The sequence below is a fragment of the Podarcis raffonei genome, chromosome 6 (genome assembly GCF_027172205.1).
Source record: "Podarcis raffonei isolate rPodRaf1 chromosome 6, rPodRaf1.pri, whole genome shotgun sequence".
Lineage (NCBI taxonomy): Eukaryota > Metazoa > Chordata > Lepidosauria > Squamata > Lacertidae > Podarcis > Podarcis raffonei.
In genome coordinates, this window is record NC_070607.1 from 18,142,497 (window position 1) to 18,161,573 (window position 19,077).

The 19,077-nt window shown below is 43.4% G+C and overlaps 1 protein-coding gene across 1 annotated transcript; it reads left to right on the forward strand.

Annotated features, from left to right (window-relative positions):
• Positions 1-5,428: 5,428 nt before the first annotated feature.
• LOC128415361 (complement factor H-like) lies at positions 5,429-17,759 on the forward strand. Its single transcript, XM_053391466.1, has 9 exons — positions 5,429-5,827; positions 6,838-7,008; positions 8,030-8,218; positions 9,514-9,696; positions 10,785-10,997; positions 11,248-11,421; positions 11,727-11,927; positions 12,475-12,657; positions 17,208-17,759. The coding sequence occupies exons 1-9, from the start codon at positions 5,764-5,766 to the stop codon at positions 17,225-17,227; spliced, it is 1,398 nt and encodes a 465-aa protein (XP_053247441.1). The 5' UTR covers positions 5,429-5,763; the 3' UTR covers positions 17,228-17,759.
• Positions 17,760-19,077: the final 1,318 nt, after the last annotated feature.

Consider the following 19,077-nt stretch of genomic DNA (forward strand, 5'->3'; position numbering starts at 1 on the left):
TGTTTGGCGGTCGAAACAGAAGGCTTTTTATCACAGGACAAGAAATCAGCCCTCAACAACTTAACCGGCAGAAATTATTTTTTTTCATAAAATCGCTAAGCCCCGGGGTCACAATTTCATCAAAAATCTGACTTTCGGCAATTCACTCAAAGAAGTTGCCAAATGGTTGCAAATGCTCCCCTGAGAGGTTTGGCGGTCGAAACAGAAGGCTTTTTATCACAGGGAAAAAAATCAGCCCTCGACAACTTAAGCGGCAGAAAAATTTTTTTTTTGAAAAAATCGCTAAGCTGGGGTCACGATTTTATCAAAAATCTGACTTCCGGCAAATCATTCAAAAATAGTGCAAAACGGTTGCAAATGCTCCCCTGAGAAGTTTGACGGTCGAAATAGAAGGCTTTTTATCACAGGACAAGAAATCAGACCTCAACAACTCAACCGTCAGAATTTTTTTTTTGAAAAAATCGCTAAGGCCCGGGGTCACAATTTCATCAAAAATCTGACTTTCGGCAATTCACTGAAAAATGGTGCCAAACGGTTGCAAATGCTCCCCTGAGAGGTTTGGCGGTCGAAACAGAAGGCTTTTTATCACAGGACAAGAAATCAGCCCTCGACAACTTAACCGGCAGAAAAAGATTTTTTTGAAAAAATCGCTAAGCCCCGGGGTCACAATTTCATCAAAAATCTGACTTTTGGCAATTCACTGAAAAATGGTGCCAAACGGTTGCAAATGCTCCCCTGAGAGGTTTGGCGGTCGAAACAGAAGGCTTTTTATCTCAGGACAAGAAATCAGCCCTCGACAACTTCACCGGCAGAAAAAGATTTGATCGAAAATCTGACTTTTGGCAATTCACTCAAAAATGGTGCCAAACGGTTGTAAATGCTCCCCTGAGAGGTTTGGCGGTCGAAACAGAAGGCTTTTTTTCGCAGGACAGGAAGTCAGCCCTCGACTACTTCACCAACAGAAAAAGATTTCATCAAAATCTGACTTTCGGCAATTCACTCAAAAATGGTGCCAAACGGTTGCAAATGCTCCCCTGAGAGGTTTGGCAGTCGAAACAGAAGGCTTTTTATCACAGGACAAATAACCAGCCCTCGACAACTTAACCGGCAGAATTTTTTTTTTTGGAAAATATCGCTGAGCCGGGGTCACAATTTCATCAAAAATCTGACTTTCGGCAATTCACTGAAAAATGGTGCCAAACGGTTGCAAATGCTCCCCTGAGAAGTTTGGCGGTCGAAACAGAAGGCTTTTTATCACAGGACAAGAAATCAGCCCTCAACAACTTCACCGGCAGAAAAAGATTTGATCGAAAATCTGACTTTTGGCAATTCACTCAAAAATGGTGCCAAACGGTTGTAAATGTTGGTTTCAAGCCAAAAGTCAGAGGAATTGGCCACCCTCCAGGTGCCCGGCTTGAATCCTTGTTGACCTCCCTGTCTGCGACTCCCGGCAAGATCAGGCGAGATCTCAATCGGCGATCCTTCCCAACGTGAGAAGAACACACCACTCCTCCCCTCCATTCCCAGGGAGGGGAAAGAGACAGACAGAAATGTATTTACATGCCTTTATTTCTGTCCTTCCAGCAGTACAGAGAAACGTGACTGCTCTCTCTCATCACCAACAGCAGAGAGAGAAAAAACTCCTCCCATGTACTTCCAGTACAGATCATGTGACACTCTGAGCTAACATCCGGTGCTCAGTGCACTGAATAGACTGTCCCTTGTTCCCACGGTACAGTCCCATAACGTCAACATCCTGTTTGGCTTTCCAGCCATCTGGAGCTCGCTGCTGCATTGCTCCTTTTTCATAACATCCTCCCCCAAAAGAATCAATGCGCGTTGCGGCAAGCAAAGCGTGATCCAGAGAAGAAAACAAACAGTTGTTATACACATAACACTCCCCTGTTGTTACAGTTCCACCCTTGGAACTCCCCGCCTCTGACTTTCGGCAATTCACTCAAAAGTGGTGCCAAACGGTTGCAAATGCTCCCCTGAGAGGTTTGGCATTCGAAACAGAAGGCTTTTTATCACACGACAGGATATCAGCCCTCAACAACTTAACCGGTAGATTTTTTTTTTTTGAAAAAATCACTAAGCCCCAGGGTCACAATTTCATCAAAAATCTTACTGTGGCAATTCACTCAAAAATTGTGCCAAACGGTTGCAAATGCTCCCCTGAGAGGTTTGGCGGTCGAAACAGAAGTCTTATTGTGACAGGACAAGAAATCAGCTCTCAACATATTAACCGGAGAATTATTATTTTTTTTAAAAAAAATCGCTAAGCCGGCCCGGGTTCACAATTTCATCAAAAATCTGACTTTCGGCAATTCACTCAAAAATGGTGCCAAACGATTGCAAATGCTCCCCTCAGAGGTTTGGCGGTCGAAACAGAAGGCTTTTTATCACAGGTCAAGAAATCAGCCCTTGACAACTTCACCGGCAGAAAAAGATTTGATAAAAAATCTGACTTTTGGCAATTCACTCAAAAATGGTGCCACACGGTTGGAAATGCTCCCCTGAAAGGTTTGGCGGTCGAAACAGAAGGCTTTTTATCACAGGACAGGAAATCAGCCCTTCGACAATTTCACCGGCAGAAAAAGATTATTTTGAAAAAAACCCTAAGCCCCAGGGTCACAATTTCATTAAAAATCTAACTTTCGTCAATTCACTCAAAAATGGTGTCAAACGGTTGCCAACGCTCCCCTGAAAGGTTTGGCGGTCGAAACAGAAGGCTTTTTATCACAGGACAGGAAATCAGCCCTTGACAACTTCATCGGCAGAAAAAGATTTTTTTGAAGAAATCCCTAAGCCCCGGGGTCACAATTTCATTAAAAATCTGACTTTCGTCAATTCACTCAAAAATGGTGTCAAACGGTTGCCAACGCTCCCCTGAAAGGTTTGGCGGTCGAAACAGAAGGGTTTAATCACAGGAAAAGAAATCACCCCTTGACAACTTAAGTGGCAGAAAAAGATTTTTTTTTTCAAAAAATCCCTAAGGCCCAGGTTCACAATTTCAGCAAAAATCTGGCGTTCTCCAATTCACTCAGAAATGGTGCCAAATCGTTGCAAATGCTCCCCTGAATGGCTTTGTGGTGAAAACAGAAGCGTTTTTATCCTTGGCTAAGAAATCAGGACTAGAAGCCTTAAGCTGCGGAAAATCTTTTTTTACCCCCGGGGTCAGAATTTCACAAAAAATCTGACGTTCTACAATTCACTCAAAAATGAGGCGAAACGGTTACAAATGCTCCCCTGAAAGGTTTGGCGGTAGAAACAAAAGGCTTTTTATGAGAGTATTCCTTAGCCTAACATAAAAATCCTTCTGTTTTCACCGCCAAACCTTTCAGGGGAGCATTTGCAACATTTTTTCGCCATTTCTGAGTGAATTGGATGATGTCTGAATTTTTGTGAAATTCTGACCCCGGGGTAAAAAAAGATTTTCTGCAGTTTAAGGTGTTGAGGCCTTTGGCTGCGAACTGTCGCCCTACCAATAAAACTAAAGTTGGGCCCCACTTCTTCAAATTGGGCCCCCTCTGGCCATCATTGAGTCTAATAGGTGCTGGGTCTGAGTTTCCCTGCCCTTGCAGGAAGTCTTGGCTTTGCAATTTTGGGAGAGGAGTGACTGCAGCAATGAGTGATGGTCAGGCTGGCGAGGCCCCCTAGATTTAGAGGCCCATGTTGCCCTGCCCTTGCATGAAGTCTTGGATTTGCAGTTTTGGGAGAGGGGAGGTTGCCTGCTGCGGAGCGGGCAGGTTGGAGAGGCCCCCTAGATTTAGAGGCCCTAGGCTTCAGCCTACATAGTCTATACATAAATCAGGCCCTGCTATATCCTATACTGGAGCAGGGCCATCTTAACCATTGGCACTAGGGGTGCATGGCGCCAGGGTGCCGGGCTCTCAGGGGTGCCAGGCCAAGAGTCTGGGACAGAGCGTTGGAGTCTCTTCTGCTGCAAGCGGCTCTTCCCTGGACTCCAGCTCTCGCCTTACATCCCGTGCTGAGCCGCCGCCACAGAAGTGCCCACAGTGCTCCGACAGGCTCGGCTCCAATCGGCTGTTGACTCTTGCCCCAGCTGCATGGCAGCTAACAGTTTCAGTGCCGCCCCTGGAGTGCTGTGTAACATTGTGGTGGGATCTGCAAGGCTGGCAGCATCAACAAAACCCGAAGAATAGGAGCGCACTGATCCCGTCCGGAGATGTTGCCTCTGATGCCGCTTGCCTTCCCCACCGTTCTGTACTGGCACAACTCTGAGCAACCTAGGGGCGCCGGGTGGATCTTTGCACCCCGGCGCCACATATGCTTAAGACGGCCCTGTGAATGAGCTCAGTAGAAGGCAGTTCTCTCCTGTTCTGCTTAGAGTGTCTCCTTCGTTCCTCTTTACAGACTGTAGATTCAAGGATGGGACTGGGGCAATGAGAAGAAGATCGTCACCTCCACTTGGGTTGACTGTGTGCTATAAGACTGATCTCCTCATACTGCAGTGTCTTCCATTTTACAGAGTGTACATTCAAGAAGGGGAGGGGAGGGAAAGTGCCCTGCTTAGATGGCATTTTTGAGTCTCTCTGCCTCTGCCTCTGCCTCAGAGTCAAAAGTGGTTTTCATGCTCTTTATTCAGCTCATAGTGGTGAGGAGAAATGAATGTTTCCCCAAAGTATCTGCTTTATATACATTATTTACACAATGGGCTGTACGTGATTGGCTAATTCTGGAATTCTCCTGTAGGCCAATCAGGTTGTGGATTCACTTCCATCTGGAGCTGGATTGGGTGGCTCCTGCAGACCAATCATACTGTTGCATTGTTCTAGGACCAATCATACTGCTGCATTTTGAATCCTATTTTTCTAGGACCAATCAGACTGCTGCATTTTGGATCCTCTTGTTTAAGGACCAATCAGACTGCTGCACTTTGGATCCTATTCAACTCAGTACATAACAGTCCAAGTCCCTCTCTGCAGAAAGTGTGCCTCACTGACTGTGTAAAATCACATGCAGTATGTGCAGGTGTGCGCGTGTGACATCGCATATCCATGTGTGGCGGCGGGCACTTGCAATCCTGAGGGCAAGATGGCGCTCCTGCAGAGTATAACATTTTTAAATTAAGAAAATCAAATCTACCCTATTGTTGCCATGATATTTTCAGGAGAACAGGAAGATTTTAATCCCAGTGTCTCCTAATGAACACCTTTTTGTATGGAGTACTGGCTAAGGCACACATTCTTTTGCCAGCAATTTCTGCTGATTTAATGCATTTTGCATGTCATTTTCACCAATTCATTTCCTGCATACTTTCCCTAAAAGATGCATTTTTGTATTCACCGTTTTATTGGAGAACCTCCTCACAAAATTGTATGAGTTTTGAAGGACAACTGTGTTTTTGGGTTCTTGTGTTGTTTTGTAAAATGAGAATTGGATATATTTGGCTTTAAATGCAAAGTGAATTGAATTTATCCCTTACTAGGTTAATAAATGGCTAAAAGGGCTTCCCCGAAATTTTTCAACACTTGCAAGAATGACTCTTTCTTCTTTGGGCTCATTCCCACGGCTATACCAAAGGCTGGGCCAGTGCTTTGACCACTGTTGCCAGAATTGCAACATAAAATTGATCCACCTTCTGCAAACATGCCTTGCTGGGTTAAAGAGTTCATGTTCCCCATTCCAGTAATTCTTCCTCTTCTCATGACACAGAGCCATGAACCGCTGGTGAAACCAAAAGTGACTTTTGAAAGGTCAGTCATTAGAAAAATTAGAAGGTGAGCAACAAGCACTGCTATGAAGAACTTGCTGGTCTATCTTCTACCATTTCTTCAGTGGACACGCTGTACTTCCCAGAATGGTGAGTGATGGTGGAAAAGGGCAACCTTTTGCCAAGGTAAATGGTCACTGCAGTATTAATAATAGAAACATTTGCATTCAGCAGGTGTGGAAAGATGTAAGTTAATTCAGCACTGTTTTATGTATAAAGCTGCGATTTTTTTTTTTGGTCCATTTGTGTTGGCAGTTCTCCAAGGATTACCAGAGACACTTCACTAACACTGTAATAAGGTTTTAATATTAACTAATTAATGACAGAATATTTCCCCTTCACCCTTACATGCACATAAATGTTAGAGTGTCTTTGCTCAGCTAATTGAAGAAGCAACGTTGTGTTGAAGTGACTGAAGAAACAATTGATAGTAGCAGTGGAAGAAGAAGCTTTCTCAGGTGGGGGGGATTCAACTCTGTATCTGTGAAAATCAAGATGAAAGGGTGACTCAGGGCTACATAGATATATTTATAATTTTGTATCATTAATATATTTTCTTTTCTTTTTGTATTTAGTTGTTCTTATGCTATATTGTTTTCTTTTATATTAGTATTAGTTTAGTCGGGATTTTATGCTATGTTAGGTTGGAAACCTTTAATAAAATTGATTTTAAAAATAAAATAAAAGATAGTGGTAGATTCTTTGAGGATTAGGATAGTGATGGAATCAACAACGCTTAATGTACCAATAATCTCCATACCTTTGTAATTACACATAACCCTTTAGGTGCTTTTTTTGCTTAACTGGCTAAAGAAGCTGATATATTACTACATGGATCATTCCAGTTATGACCATCCTTTTCTGTATTTGATGCCTTGTAATTCCATTCACAAAATGACTGATAGAAATTAATGAATTACCATCCAAAAAATGTTAGGAAAAAGAATTTACTAAATTTAAAATATATCTTTGGAAAGTGTTGGTAATGTTGGCTTGTATTTGATTTACGAAGTTTACTACAATCCCTATTATTATTATTATTATTATTATTATTATTATTATTATTATTATGTTGGTTTTGATGGTACATATGATTGCAGTGTGCGAAGAACCACCTGACATTGATTTTGGGGAAATAAGAAGTGGTGAGAAGGCAGCTTACGTTGAAAGTGACAGAGTGCAATACAACTGCAACCCTGGATTTGCATTGCAAGGCTCCGAGTGGATAACATGCAGTGGACAAAAGTGGACACCACCACCAAAATGCTTGGGTAAGAGGCCATCTCCTCTTTGAATACTACAACCTTCAAATTAGACTGTGGATTGTCCAACAGGACCTTTGATAGCTTCTCTCCATGCAAAGCTGTGTTTTCAGGCTGGAAACCATGAACGCAGAGTGTGAGAATCTCATCTCCAGGAGTCAAATATGGGCTTTCCAGCCTCTCTAACTGAGCCTCGGTATTCTCCCTAGATAATAGTCCCTCAGCAGCTGTGCCCCTCACCAGCCTGTTTTGCACCCTCCTTGAATGTTTTTGCTTTCCTGGATGAGGCTCCGCATGCCACGGTTGCTGCCAGCCCGAGATGGAAAAAGAGGAACATGCCTCTTTCCCCAGCTTGGGACGGCAGCAGCCATGGCTGTCCTCTCCTTTGCTCATCAAGATATGGCAACCCTCCCTGAAGACAATGACAAATGTGAGCCAATCCTTAGCGTACAAAGAGGGCAAACAGAATAGGGCACATGAAGGGCGCCACAGTTCAAGAAGGACACTGACAAACTGGAACGTGTCCAGAGGAGGGCAACCAAAATGGTCAAAGGCCTGGAAACGATGCCTTATGAGGAACGGCTAAGGGAGCTGGGCATGTTTAGCCTGGAGAAGAGGAGGTTAAGGGGTGATATGATAGCCATGTTCAAATACATAAAAGGATGTCACATAGAGGAGGGAGAAAGGTTGTTTTCTGCTGCTCCAGAGAAGCGGACACGGAGCAATGGATCCAAACTGCAGGAAAGAAGATTCCACCTAAACATTAGGAAGAACTTCCTGACAGTAAGAGCTGTTTGACAGTGGAATTTGCTGCCAAGGAGTGTGGTGGAGTCTCCTTCTTTGGAGGTCTTTAAGCAGAGGCTTGACAACCATATGTCAGGAGTGCTCTGATGGTGTTTCCTGCTTGGCAGGGGGTTGGACTCGATGGCCCTTGTGGTCTCTTCCAACTCTATGATTCTATGATTCTAAGAAATGAGCACCAGTGATTATCCCTGACTTGTGTCCCCATCGCCACCTTTTTGTCTTTCAGCACCTTGTATTGTCACAAAACAACAACTAGAGGCCAAAGACCTGCTTCTGTCTGGGAACCGAGTACGGACACAACTGATTCAACATAATCATGTGTTGCAGTTCCACTGCAGGGAAGGGCATGTCCTCACGATGCCTATGGACAGGAAGTGTCTTGATGGGCACATGGATTTGCCCTCGTGTATCTCTGGTAAAGACATTGTTCATCTTGAAAAATTGTTCAAAAGTTACTCAAATACCCGAAGGGTTTGTAGGCACCACACTTTCCATTTTGACTGGTTCCACAGGTTCCAAGGCTGCCTTCCTCATTTGTTCACAAGGACTCTAATCCTCTTAAAAGAATTTTCACCACCCCTCCCCCTCCACAGAATTGCTTGTATCCTGCTATAAGCACATGGGGACAAGGCTGTAGCGGTTGTTTTCAGTCTACTGCACTGTGGTTTGATTGGACCAGGACTGTTGCATCAGAAATAGGCCTGTGTGTGCTGGGTATCCAGTTAGTATGAATGTATGGACCAGAGGCATGTCCATAATGTTTTGTTATTATTATTTGTACCTCTTCCATATGACTGGGCTGCCCCAGACACTCTGGCGATGAGAATCAGTGTATCCAGTGCTATTTTTCTAGATAAAAAGGTGCCGGAACTCACCATGAATACCTCACTTTTTCTCTCATAAAGGCAATGGAACCCACCTGAGAGATGCTGGAACACAGTTCTGGCCCGAAAAAAAGCTCTGAGTTGTCATGCTTAACACATGCTGTTAAATGTAGTTCATAACGTTTAAAGTTGTGTTAATTCTGTTATTGTTTCTTGTGAATTACTTTGGAATCCTGGTTTGGGCCAAAAAAATTAGCCTTGATAAACCGTTTCCAAACATGCATGACCTACAGAATGGATTACCGTATTTTTCGCTCTATAAGACGCACCAGGCCATAAGACGCACCTAGTTTTTGGAGGAGGAAAACAAGAAAAAAAATATTCTGAATCTCAGAAGCCAGAACAGCAAGAGGGATGGCTACGCAGTGAAAGCAGCAATCCCTCTTTCTGTTCTGGCTTCTGGGATAGCTGCGCAGCCTGCATTCGCTCCATAAGACGCACACACATTTCCCCTTACTTTTTAGGAGGGAAAAAGTGAGTCTTATAGAGCAAAAAATACGGTAATTTCCCCAACCACTTGGTGCTACATTTTCTGCCATGTCCCATGAAACATACTGGAAAAGAACTAGCATGCTCCAGGTTCTGAGCGAATCACATAATTGCAGTTATGAGATTAATGCCTTGGTAGTTCAGTCCACCAGTTCTTTAATGCAGTCAAAGCCCCAACAGACCTTGGTAGTTAGCTGCCATGTTATTACACATGAGCCATAAGTGACTTTCCCCCTGCTATAAATATCCCAGGGTAGTAAGAGTATTTCCTGTTCTTCACTCTTGGCCCTTGGTTGCTGAACTAAGTCACCATTCTCATTGCTTTATTGTTTACTAGAAAGAGGGAAAAACTGTAGCCGCCCACCTGCTATTGAGAATGGAGACATTATTACCTTATCAAAGAAGCAGTACAAGGCTGGCTCTTCAGTTCAGTTCAAATGCCAAAAATATTATGCTCTGGAAGGAGATAACAGAACTTTTTGTGATAATGGGACTTGGACAAAAGCACCTGTTTGCTTAGGTAAGAACAAAGGTAGTGCTTATATTATTTGCATGAGTGAGTTTAGAATATCATTTAAGGAAATTCATTGCTGTCGTTTGTTTGTTTGTATTGTCTGACTTCCGGTTCATTAATATTACAGACAGCGGTTCTCTGTGACGTTTGAATCATATGGGGCAAATTCATAGTAAAGGATGTGAGATAAAGCATGGGAGATACCTAATTCATATCTTTTTTTGAGTGCACTGCTTTTAAGCAAGCCAGGGCCAACTGTAGTTGGGAGAAAAAATCCTTTCTGGCTGTGTAAACCAGTGACTGCAAAAAGCCTCTGTGGGAGCCTCTAAATCAAAGGATTGGAGGGTGGGAAAGTTTTGCCCTATGAGGAAGAAGGAAAAGATGATGGTTATTCCATTTTAAAGGGGGTACCCCTCCTTTCCCTGACACTCCACCAGGCCATGTGAGATGTAGGGCCTGCAAGATTTCTCAGGAAGATCATCCTTCCTCTTCTTCTTTTTAAAATATTTTTATTCAAGTTTACAATTTACATTTACAACCCCATATCTAATCCTTGGACTTTCCTCCACCCTCCATGGGTCCCAATATCAATCTTTTTTCAACTGCTCCTTATATTATTCTCAGTTTTTTTCTTAAAATGCCATGTTTTACCACAGTACTTGTTACATTACAAGTTTTGTTACAATCCTGCTAACGTTTTTAGTTCTTTACAGTGTTTTCCAAGGTAATTTATAATTTCCCCCCATTCCTTATTATTCTTGGTTTCTAATCTTCCCGGTCATATTTGCCATTTCAGCGTAGTCCATCATCTTTATCAACCATTCTTCTCTCGACGGGATTTTATCTTCTTTCCATCTCCTGGCCAAAAGTAGCCGCACTGCTGTTGTCATGTGCATAAAAAGTCTTTTCTGCTTCATTGGTATTTCTGTACCTAAATTTCCTAATAGGAAAGCATCTGGTTTTTCATCCTTCCTCTTCAACCATGGCAGCTGATGACTCTCCATGGGCTTGCCAACCTGTAGGTTGGCAGGAATATATATATTGGCAATATATATTGCCTTCATGAACAGAATTTATTTTCTTTCTCCTCACAGAACCCTGTGCAATCTCTTTGGCTGAAATGGAAAATCGGAAGATAGAAATTAAAAGGAGGTTGGATGAAGTCATATCTGAAAACATCTATGTACCACGTGGTGGTTCTGTTGAGTTCACCTGTAAAATGGGCTACATGGTTACAAGAAATCCTTCACAATCTGTTTCTGTAATCCAGTGCATTGGAGATTCAATTGTGTATCCTGAATGCAAAGGTAACTCAAGTTAGAGATGGAAGGACACTGAGAGGTTGTTGTTCCTGTTTAAGTTTTAAATTATTGATAATCTTTCTTATCAATCATTTTATTGCTTTATCTTTTTTTTGTAAGCTGCTTTGAGATTTGTTGGTTTTTAACAAATAATAAATGAATGCTCATACCCGTGTACTGAATAATATCTAGCCAGGGAAAGAATTTGTTGCTTGATCTGTTGCTGACCAAATGTCCTTCTTGCATTCCTTCATAGAAATTGTCTGCTCCCCACCACAAGTAGAAAATGGCAACTTTCAGCCTAATCAGATTCAGTATGAATATCAAGACACAATCGAAACACAGTGTGAGGCTGGGTATCAGCTTCAGAGCCACCAATCCACTTCCACGTGTACAGAGACGGGGTGGTCTCCTCCTCCGATATGTATTCGTAAGTAGCTTTCTCTTTGCAGTTTCAAAGCATGAGCAGATAGCATTCAATGCATCCGAAAACATTAGAGTTCCCTGCACCATAACCCTGCGTCCTTGTCTGGGGACTATCTGCATCTGCTGCCACAGTCATCTATTTCTGTTTTCATAACCAGACCAAAGGAGGAAACCCAGATAATATTCAGACACTGATACACTTGAGCCAAATGTGCATCCTCCATTAAACCAGCCAGACAAGGAAAATAGCAAGTGGAACATCCTGATTTATTTATGTTTGGCTTAAACTTTTTCTCATCTTCTCCAAAGCAAAGGACTGTGGCTATATTCGGATTGAGAATGGAAAACTATCTGATGCCTACGAACGCTGGCCAGACTACTATTTTCCAAGAAGGGTGGGACAAACACTTGACTATCGTTGCAGTTCTGGTTTTCTACCAAGAAATAAAGACACATGGGGTAGAAGTTCATGCACCAAATTGGGCTGGAGTCCAGAACCAAAATGCTTCAGTAAGTCAACATTTTCCTTGCATTCTCAACTTTGATCAGAAATGGAAACGACCATGTGCAAACACAAAATATGCCTATTCTGAAAGATGTGGAAGGAAAATGTGTAACATGCTTAGACAGTGAGTAATCAGAGTGGAAAACTTTAAAATTTAATATGAAAATGTCTTCATATGGCACCAAAAATATAATAACCTGAGTACCAGGCTGACCCATTTGGTAGTGGTGATTGTGTTCCATAAGTGGGGCGGGGGGCTGAGGGAAAGGCTTTCTCTGTGATCACCACCCCCTGATATCAGTGGAAGATCTTGGCATTTGGGCAGGTGGCTATGGACGTAGGGGTGGGTTGGATCATATTAATGTCTTGTTCCTGTCACCTCAGAACAAGCACATTGTTAATTCCTTCTTTCAAATGCCTGCAAATTTTTAAAAGACAAAATCCTAAAAATACATATATTCTCTAAGTATAAAAAGAAGAGTTATAATGGTATTTCAATCACCAAAATATGTGTCTATCAATGATGTAACATATCTACTTTTTTGCTTTTAGAAAAATGTGATATTCCTAGACAGTTTGCACATGGTACATTCAATGCCCATACTTGGCAGAAGTTCATAGAAGGTGATGAAATTTCATTTTCTTGTGATAATGGGTATGATCCTGCTAATCAACAAGCTAAAGCCGTGTGCACCAAAAATGGCTGGTCACCTGCTCCACGTTGTGACATAAAAAGTAAGTGTGGCAATATGGAACAAGAGGAACTAGATGCTGCTCTGTCCTGCTGTAAACAAAGTTAATAATAATAATAATAATAATAATAATAATAATAATAATAATAATAATAATTTATTATTTATACCCCGCCCATCTTGCTGGGCTTCCCCAGCCACTCTGGGCGGCTTCCAAAAAAAATATTAAAATACTATAATACATCAAACATTAAAAGCTTCCCTAAACTGGGCTGCCTTCAGATGTCTTCTAAAAGTCTGGTAGTTGTTGTTCTCTTTGACATCTGGTGGGAGGGCATTCCACAGGGAGGGCGCAACTACTGAGAAGGCCCTCTGCCTGGTTCCCTGTAACTTGGCTTCTCACAGTGAGGGAACCGCCAGAAGGCGCTCGGTGCTGGACCTCAGTGTCCGGGTAGAACGATGGGGGTAGAGACGCTCCTTCAGATATACTGGACTGAGGCCGTTTAGGGCTTTAAAGGTCAGCACCAACACTTTGAATTGTGCTTGGAAACGTACTGGGAGCCAATGTAGGTCTTTCAAGACTGGTGTTATATGGTCTCGGTGGCCGCTCCCAGTCACCAGTCTAGCTGCCGCATTCTGGATTAGTTGTAGTTCCCGGGTCACCTTCAAAGGTAACCCCACGTAAAGCGCATTGCAGTAGTCCAAGCGGGAGATAACCAGAGCATGCACCACTCTGGCGAGGCAGTCCGCAGGCAGATAGGGTCTCAGCCTGTGTACCAGATGGAGCTGGTAAACAGCTGCCCTGGACACGGATTTGACCTGTGCCTCCATGGACAGCTGTGAGTCCAAAATGACTCCCAGGCTGCGCACCTGGTCCTTCAGGGGCACAGTTACCCCATTCAGGACCAGGGAATCCTCCACACCTGCCTGCCTCCTGTCCCCCCAAAACAGTACTTCTGTCTTGCCAGGATTCAACCTCAATCTGTTAGCCGCCATCCATCCTCCAACTGCCTCCAGACACTGACACAGGACCTTCACCGCCTTCACTGGTTCTGATTTAAAAGAGAGGTACAGCTGGGTATCATCCGCATACTGATGAACACCCAGCCCAAACCCCCTGATGATCTCTCCCAGTGGCTGCATGTAGATGTTAAAAAACATGAGGGAGACGACGGAACCCTGAGATACACCACAAGTGAGAGCTCAGGGATTTGAACACTCATCACCCACCACCACTTTCTGAACACGGCCCAGGAGGAAGGAGCGGAACCACTGTATGACAGTGCCCCCAGCTCCCAGCCCCTCAAGACGGTCCAGAAGGATGTTATGGTCGATGGTATCAAACGCCCCTGAGAGATCCAGCAGAACTAGGAAACAGCTCTCACCTTTGTCCCTATCCCACCGCAGATCATCAACCAGTGCGACCAAGGCAGTTTCAGTCCCATGATGAGGCCTGAATCCCGACTGGAAGGGATCCAAATGGTCCGCTTCTTCCAGGCGTGCCTGGAGTTGTTCAGCAACCACTCGCCCAATCACCTTGCCCAAGAATGGAAGATTTGAGACTGGGCTATAATTGGCCATCATGGCCGCATCTAAAGATGGTTTTTTAAGAAGCAGTTTAATAATCGCCTCTTTCAGCGGGTCTGGGAAGGCTCCCTCATGGAGGGAAGCATTCACCACCCCACGAAGCCCATCGCCCAGCCCTTCCTGGCTAGCTTTTATAAGCCAGGATGGGCAAGGATCAAGGAGACAAGTGGTTGGTTTCACTGTTAAAAGTTATAAGAAAGCTTAAGGATGTGCACGTATGCAAATTCCATGATCATTTGCAAGGCGTGTCAGAGGAATAGAGCTCTTTGTAGCACCCACCATGTCCTTTCAAGAGGACCTCACAATCATTAACACTCTGTGTAAGTGCAACATGTGAAATGGAAAGAACTAAACTTGGGAACAATTGCAGCTCTTCAGAACCTCCTCCTCCTGGCCCATCACTGTTGCTGCTACCGCCAGCCCAAAGAAGGAAGATATGGAAAAGCATCGTTGGTTGACTTTTGTCCTGGGCCCGGCTCCAGAGTAAAATGCCAGTCATTGTGGCCCTCCCTAACAGCCCTGTCCTAGTCGATGGCAGCAGCAACCAAAATGATAAGCAAGAAGGAAAGTTATGCAGAACTGAGTTTAATTCTGAGCCAGCTCTAGGAACTACCTTCCATGTCTCACCTCCTGGTCACCATCGTCAGTTACATACACTCCAATGTTCCAGGAGGGAAAAGTGGGACACCCACACACATGCCATCCTCCCTGCCCCATATCTGTGCTCTTCCACTCCCCCAGTCACCCAAACTTGGCACTCTCTACCTACCCCATCACTATACTTCTTGGTGCACCCACCACCCCAGTCTTGGTATTCCTTCACCCACCCACCCTCCCCTGTCCTATCTTCTGCCTCCTCCTCCTCTGGTACCACAGACGTACTTCCTGAAGCCACCTTCCGCAAGTGCTGCAATGGAAGGAAGAAGGAGAACAGTGACACATGGGGGCAAGATAGGCTTTGCTTCTGGTTTTGGTTTTTTGGGGGTCCTGCACTCCGGTGTGAGCCAATTGACTCAAGCCACAGTGTGGGGCCCCCAAAAACGCCTGCCTTTTGGTCCCAGCCAAAAGCATGGGAGCAAAATAGGATGTGTGGGATTGGGATTGGAAGCCAGAAGGCTTCTATCATTCCAGGATATTCTGCTTAAAAGATACAGTTGGGCAGTATGCATTCATGGTCTCATGGTTTCCATCCCAAAGATTTACAGTGATGAAGGAGTGATGAAGTTTTCCACTTCTTTGAAAGCTGAGCTGAGGAACAATGCCCACCGTAGCTTTCATCCTCCAAAACGCTATTAGGTGTGCTGAGGTAGCAGTTTGAATGTCAGGGTGAAAGGGGAGCTTTCAGAGAATGGTAGAGCTTGTGGCCGTTTTCTGCTCTTGGAGGAAGTAGCAGGAGGTCTAGGAGACCCGAAGATCAGAGGACATACATATTATATTTGGCTCCCACAGAATTAAGCAGGTACACATTGTAGATAGCTCTTGTCAAGTGTTGCAGTTAGTTTAAAACTATTTACTGGACAACTTGATCTATGTTGACTTTAGGTCACAAACTAAAGGATAAACTATGCGAGGGGAGGGGAGAATAGGTGCCAGCCAACCAATCCTCTCCCCACCCAACTGGCCTCCTTTGCCCCTAGCAATTCTTATATTTAGTATCTTTCTGCTGGGATAACCCTTGAAATCTGAGGCTGATTTGTAGAAGAAGAAGTAGTAGATTGATACCCTTCCAAGGATATTAGAAAAGAGCTTCAAATTGATGACCAGAAATGTGTATAGCGTTGTCTGGATAAATGGAAATAAAAAGGGACAACAGGTAAATTAGCTGATTTCCCAACTATGTGTTGCCTCCATCATGGGCTGAGCAAATGTCAGCTACTTGGTGCCCACCTCCATTGCCTCAGAGGTTTTCAGTGGACTCTGCTGCCTGGTTAGCATAGGCCAAAAGACCTTAGCTGATAGGAAAAATGGAAAAGTAGGGAGGGTAATTGTTTTGTTGGGCATAGAATGGATTTAAAGCAGACCGGGGAAAGGATGTTGGATGCTTAAGCCTGGTTCAAATATGTTTACCCAAAAAGTAGAATGATGTCCTTCTCAATGACACCAGAGTGCAAATACCATGTTTTTCGCTCTATAGGACGCACTTTTCCCCCTCCAAAAATTAAGGGGAAATGTGTGTGCATCCTATGGAGCAAATGCAGGCTCCTTGGCTTCAGCGATAGCAACGTGAAGCCTCCGAAGCGCAGAGGGAGCGCTCCCTCCGTGCTCCGGAGGCTTCGTGTTGCTTTCGCTAAAGCCTGGAGAGCGAGAGGGGTCGGTGCGCACCGATCCCTCTCCCTCTCCAGGCTTCAGGGATAGCCGCCTGAAGCCTTTGGAGTGCAGCAGGACCTTGTGATGCGCTCCAAAGGCTCTGGGCTCCTTTTGCTGAAGCCAGAAGAGCAAGACTCTCCTGGCTTCAGCAGAGAGGGAGAGCTGCGCAGCGCCCCTTCAGCGAAGTGGAGAGGAGAAATGGAAGGGGCTCCGTTTTTCCTGCTGCTTCACTGAAGGGGCACTGAGCAGAGAGGGGGAGATTTTTTTTCCCTCCTGTTCTCCCCCTCCTATGGTCCGGTGCGTCCTCTAGAGCGAAAAATACGGTAACTTACAAGGCAGTTGTGGGGAGTTAAGCTGTGCATAATTTTGCCAGCATGTCCGGCAAGGGTAGGAAGCTGGTGCTGTGTTCGTATGTTTATTTTTCTCTTGCTGACAGTTTTATAATTCTGTCCCTTACCTCTGAAAGAAATGGGAACCTCAAATTTGAGACTGGTATATTTAAGGCAGCAGATCCAGGGAACTATTAGGGGATTGAGGAGGCAGCTGGATCCAGTGGATTCAAGACTATTCTGTTGCCGATTAAGATGTATCTACACAAATCATAGCTATTACAAAACATAGTTAAAATGCAATACATGCTTAACACAAAAATCTATGCATGTTACCTTATATTTTCATTGTTTGTTTCATATTTAACAGAAACAGAATTAATGGAATGAAGTGGATGGCCGACATTTTTATCCAGCGTTATGATCTTCAAAAGTCATCCATCACTTATCCTTAATGCTTAATGTTATCAAATCATACTGGCTCCCCCCAAATATATATATATATTTCCCAGAAAAGATCATAGATCTAAAATTGGGAACTTACTTCACTGAAGCAACATCTGCAATTTTATCACTGGTAGGGATATCAAATGGTCTGATCCACTTTGATAAAATACAGTTTAAAATATGACAAGTTTAAAATAAACAAAGGGCAAATATACCCAAAGAAGCATTAGTGCAAAATATTTGCACACACATTTCTTGCTGTAGACATTTGAACTACTTGTGAGGAGTGCAGCCTAAATAATGGACTGGTGCATAATTGCAACAAAGCTCTTTTTTAAACTACAGCGATTTTCTGTTCCTTAAAAAAAAAAAAAAACCCATGCACCAGAAAAAAATGTTTTAATCATTATATAATTAAAAATAACTTGCAAAAAAGTTTAATGTTTTGATTATATTAATAAAGATGTTGATACGATTTATATTGATATTTTGGATTTGTTCATACAATGTTCTGACTATGGGCATATTAACACCATCAAAATTCTTGCCATCAATACCTGTGGTTTACTTTTTGTGGTTTTCAACAAAGCCATGTGCCATAATGTCTATCATCACTGATCAAATGTGGACAACTATCTCTCCTCTGGTCTGTCTTATTATTTCTTACTGGTGTCTTTGGGGTGCCCTACTGCTGGAGTATACACAAATAAAAAGGGTCGTGCTTTGTTTTTATAGGTCACAGTAGAAACTCCTCATTGAATCATTCCGGTGCTGTCTTGTATACATATGGCACTACAAAATGTGGGGGGTCAATTCTGACCATACAATCATCTCCTGCAACAGGGTGGTGTTGAGAAAATTAACCTCGCCACTTGACTGTGGACAAGAATGACAGATTTGTCTGTGACTGGGAAATGAGAGATCTAATTCTTCCCTGTCTGTGGGTGTGAAAGGAGGGACTGAATCCTACCCTGCTTGCAACCATCTGGAGTTTTACTTCCAAATATGAAAACTGAAATTTCCAAACAGCAGTGGCGGCTGGATGACATTTCATTCATTCATTCATTCATTCATTCATTCATTGTCAGAAGGCCCAGTATACCTGAAGGAGCGTCTCCACCCCCATCGTTCAGCCCGGATACTGAGGTCCAGCACCGAGGGCCTTCTGGCGGTTCCCTCACTGCGAGAAGCGAACCTCCCATCAGATGTCAAAGAAATTAACAACTGCCTGACGTTTAGAAGTCATCTGAAGGCAGCCCTTTTAAGGGACGTTTTTAATGACTGGTGTTTCAATGTATTTTTAATATTTTGTTGGAAGCCACCCAAAGTGGCTGGAAACCCAGCCAAATGGGCAGGGTATAAATACTAAATTATTATTATTATTATCATTATTACTGCATATTTAAGAAGGAAATTGGAGAAAAATAGAAAGGGGGGAAATTAAATAAAATTAAAGAAAGGGAGAAGAAGAAAGAGACCCATCAATGTTAAGCAAATACTGCTAACAATAACAGCAAACCTCTGTTAGTTCACATTGAGGATACAGTGACCATCTGTGCATGTATATTAAATTAAGTATGTAAGTTAAAATAAGCCCTCCAGATGTCCAAATGGAAATCCACATGAAACTGACTCCTATATTAAATATTGTTAGCAACCACACTAATCTCTGCCAAGTCATGCATGGGATTCCAGAGGTCTTGGCTCTCAACTAGGGTCTGTGCTCCCGTGGAGACTGTGACACAGCGGAATATGTGAATAAACCATATTAAGAAAGGTGGTTTATTCACATA

What these genes read in the sequence shown, in the direction of transcription:
- LOC128415361 (XM_053391466.1), top strand. Translation starts at nt 5,764, where the DNA reads ATGAAGAACTTGCTGGTCTATCTTCTACCATTTCTTCAGTGGACACGC. An exon ending in TTTGCCCTCGTGTATCTCTG is followed by an intron (nt 8,219 to 9,513) that starts GTAAAGACATTG and finishes ATTGTTTACTAG; the next exon opens with AAAGAGGGAAAAACTGTAGC. An exon ending in TCCTCCTCCGATATGTATTC is followed by an intron (nt 11,422 to 11,726) that starts GTAAGTAGCTTT and finishes TCTTCTCCAAAG; the next exon opens with CAAAGGACTGTGGCTATATT.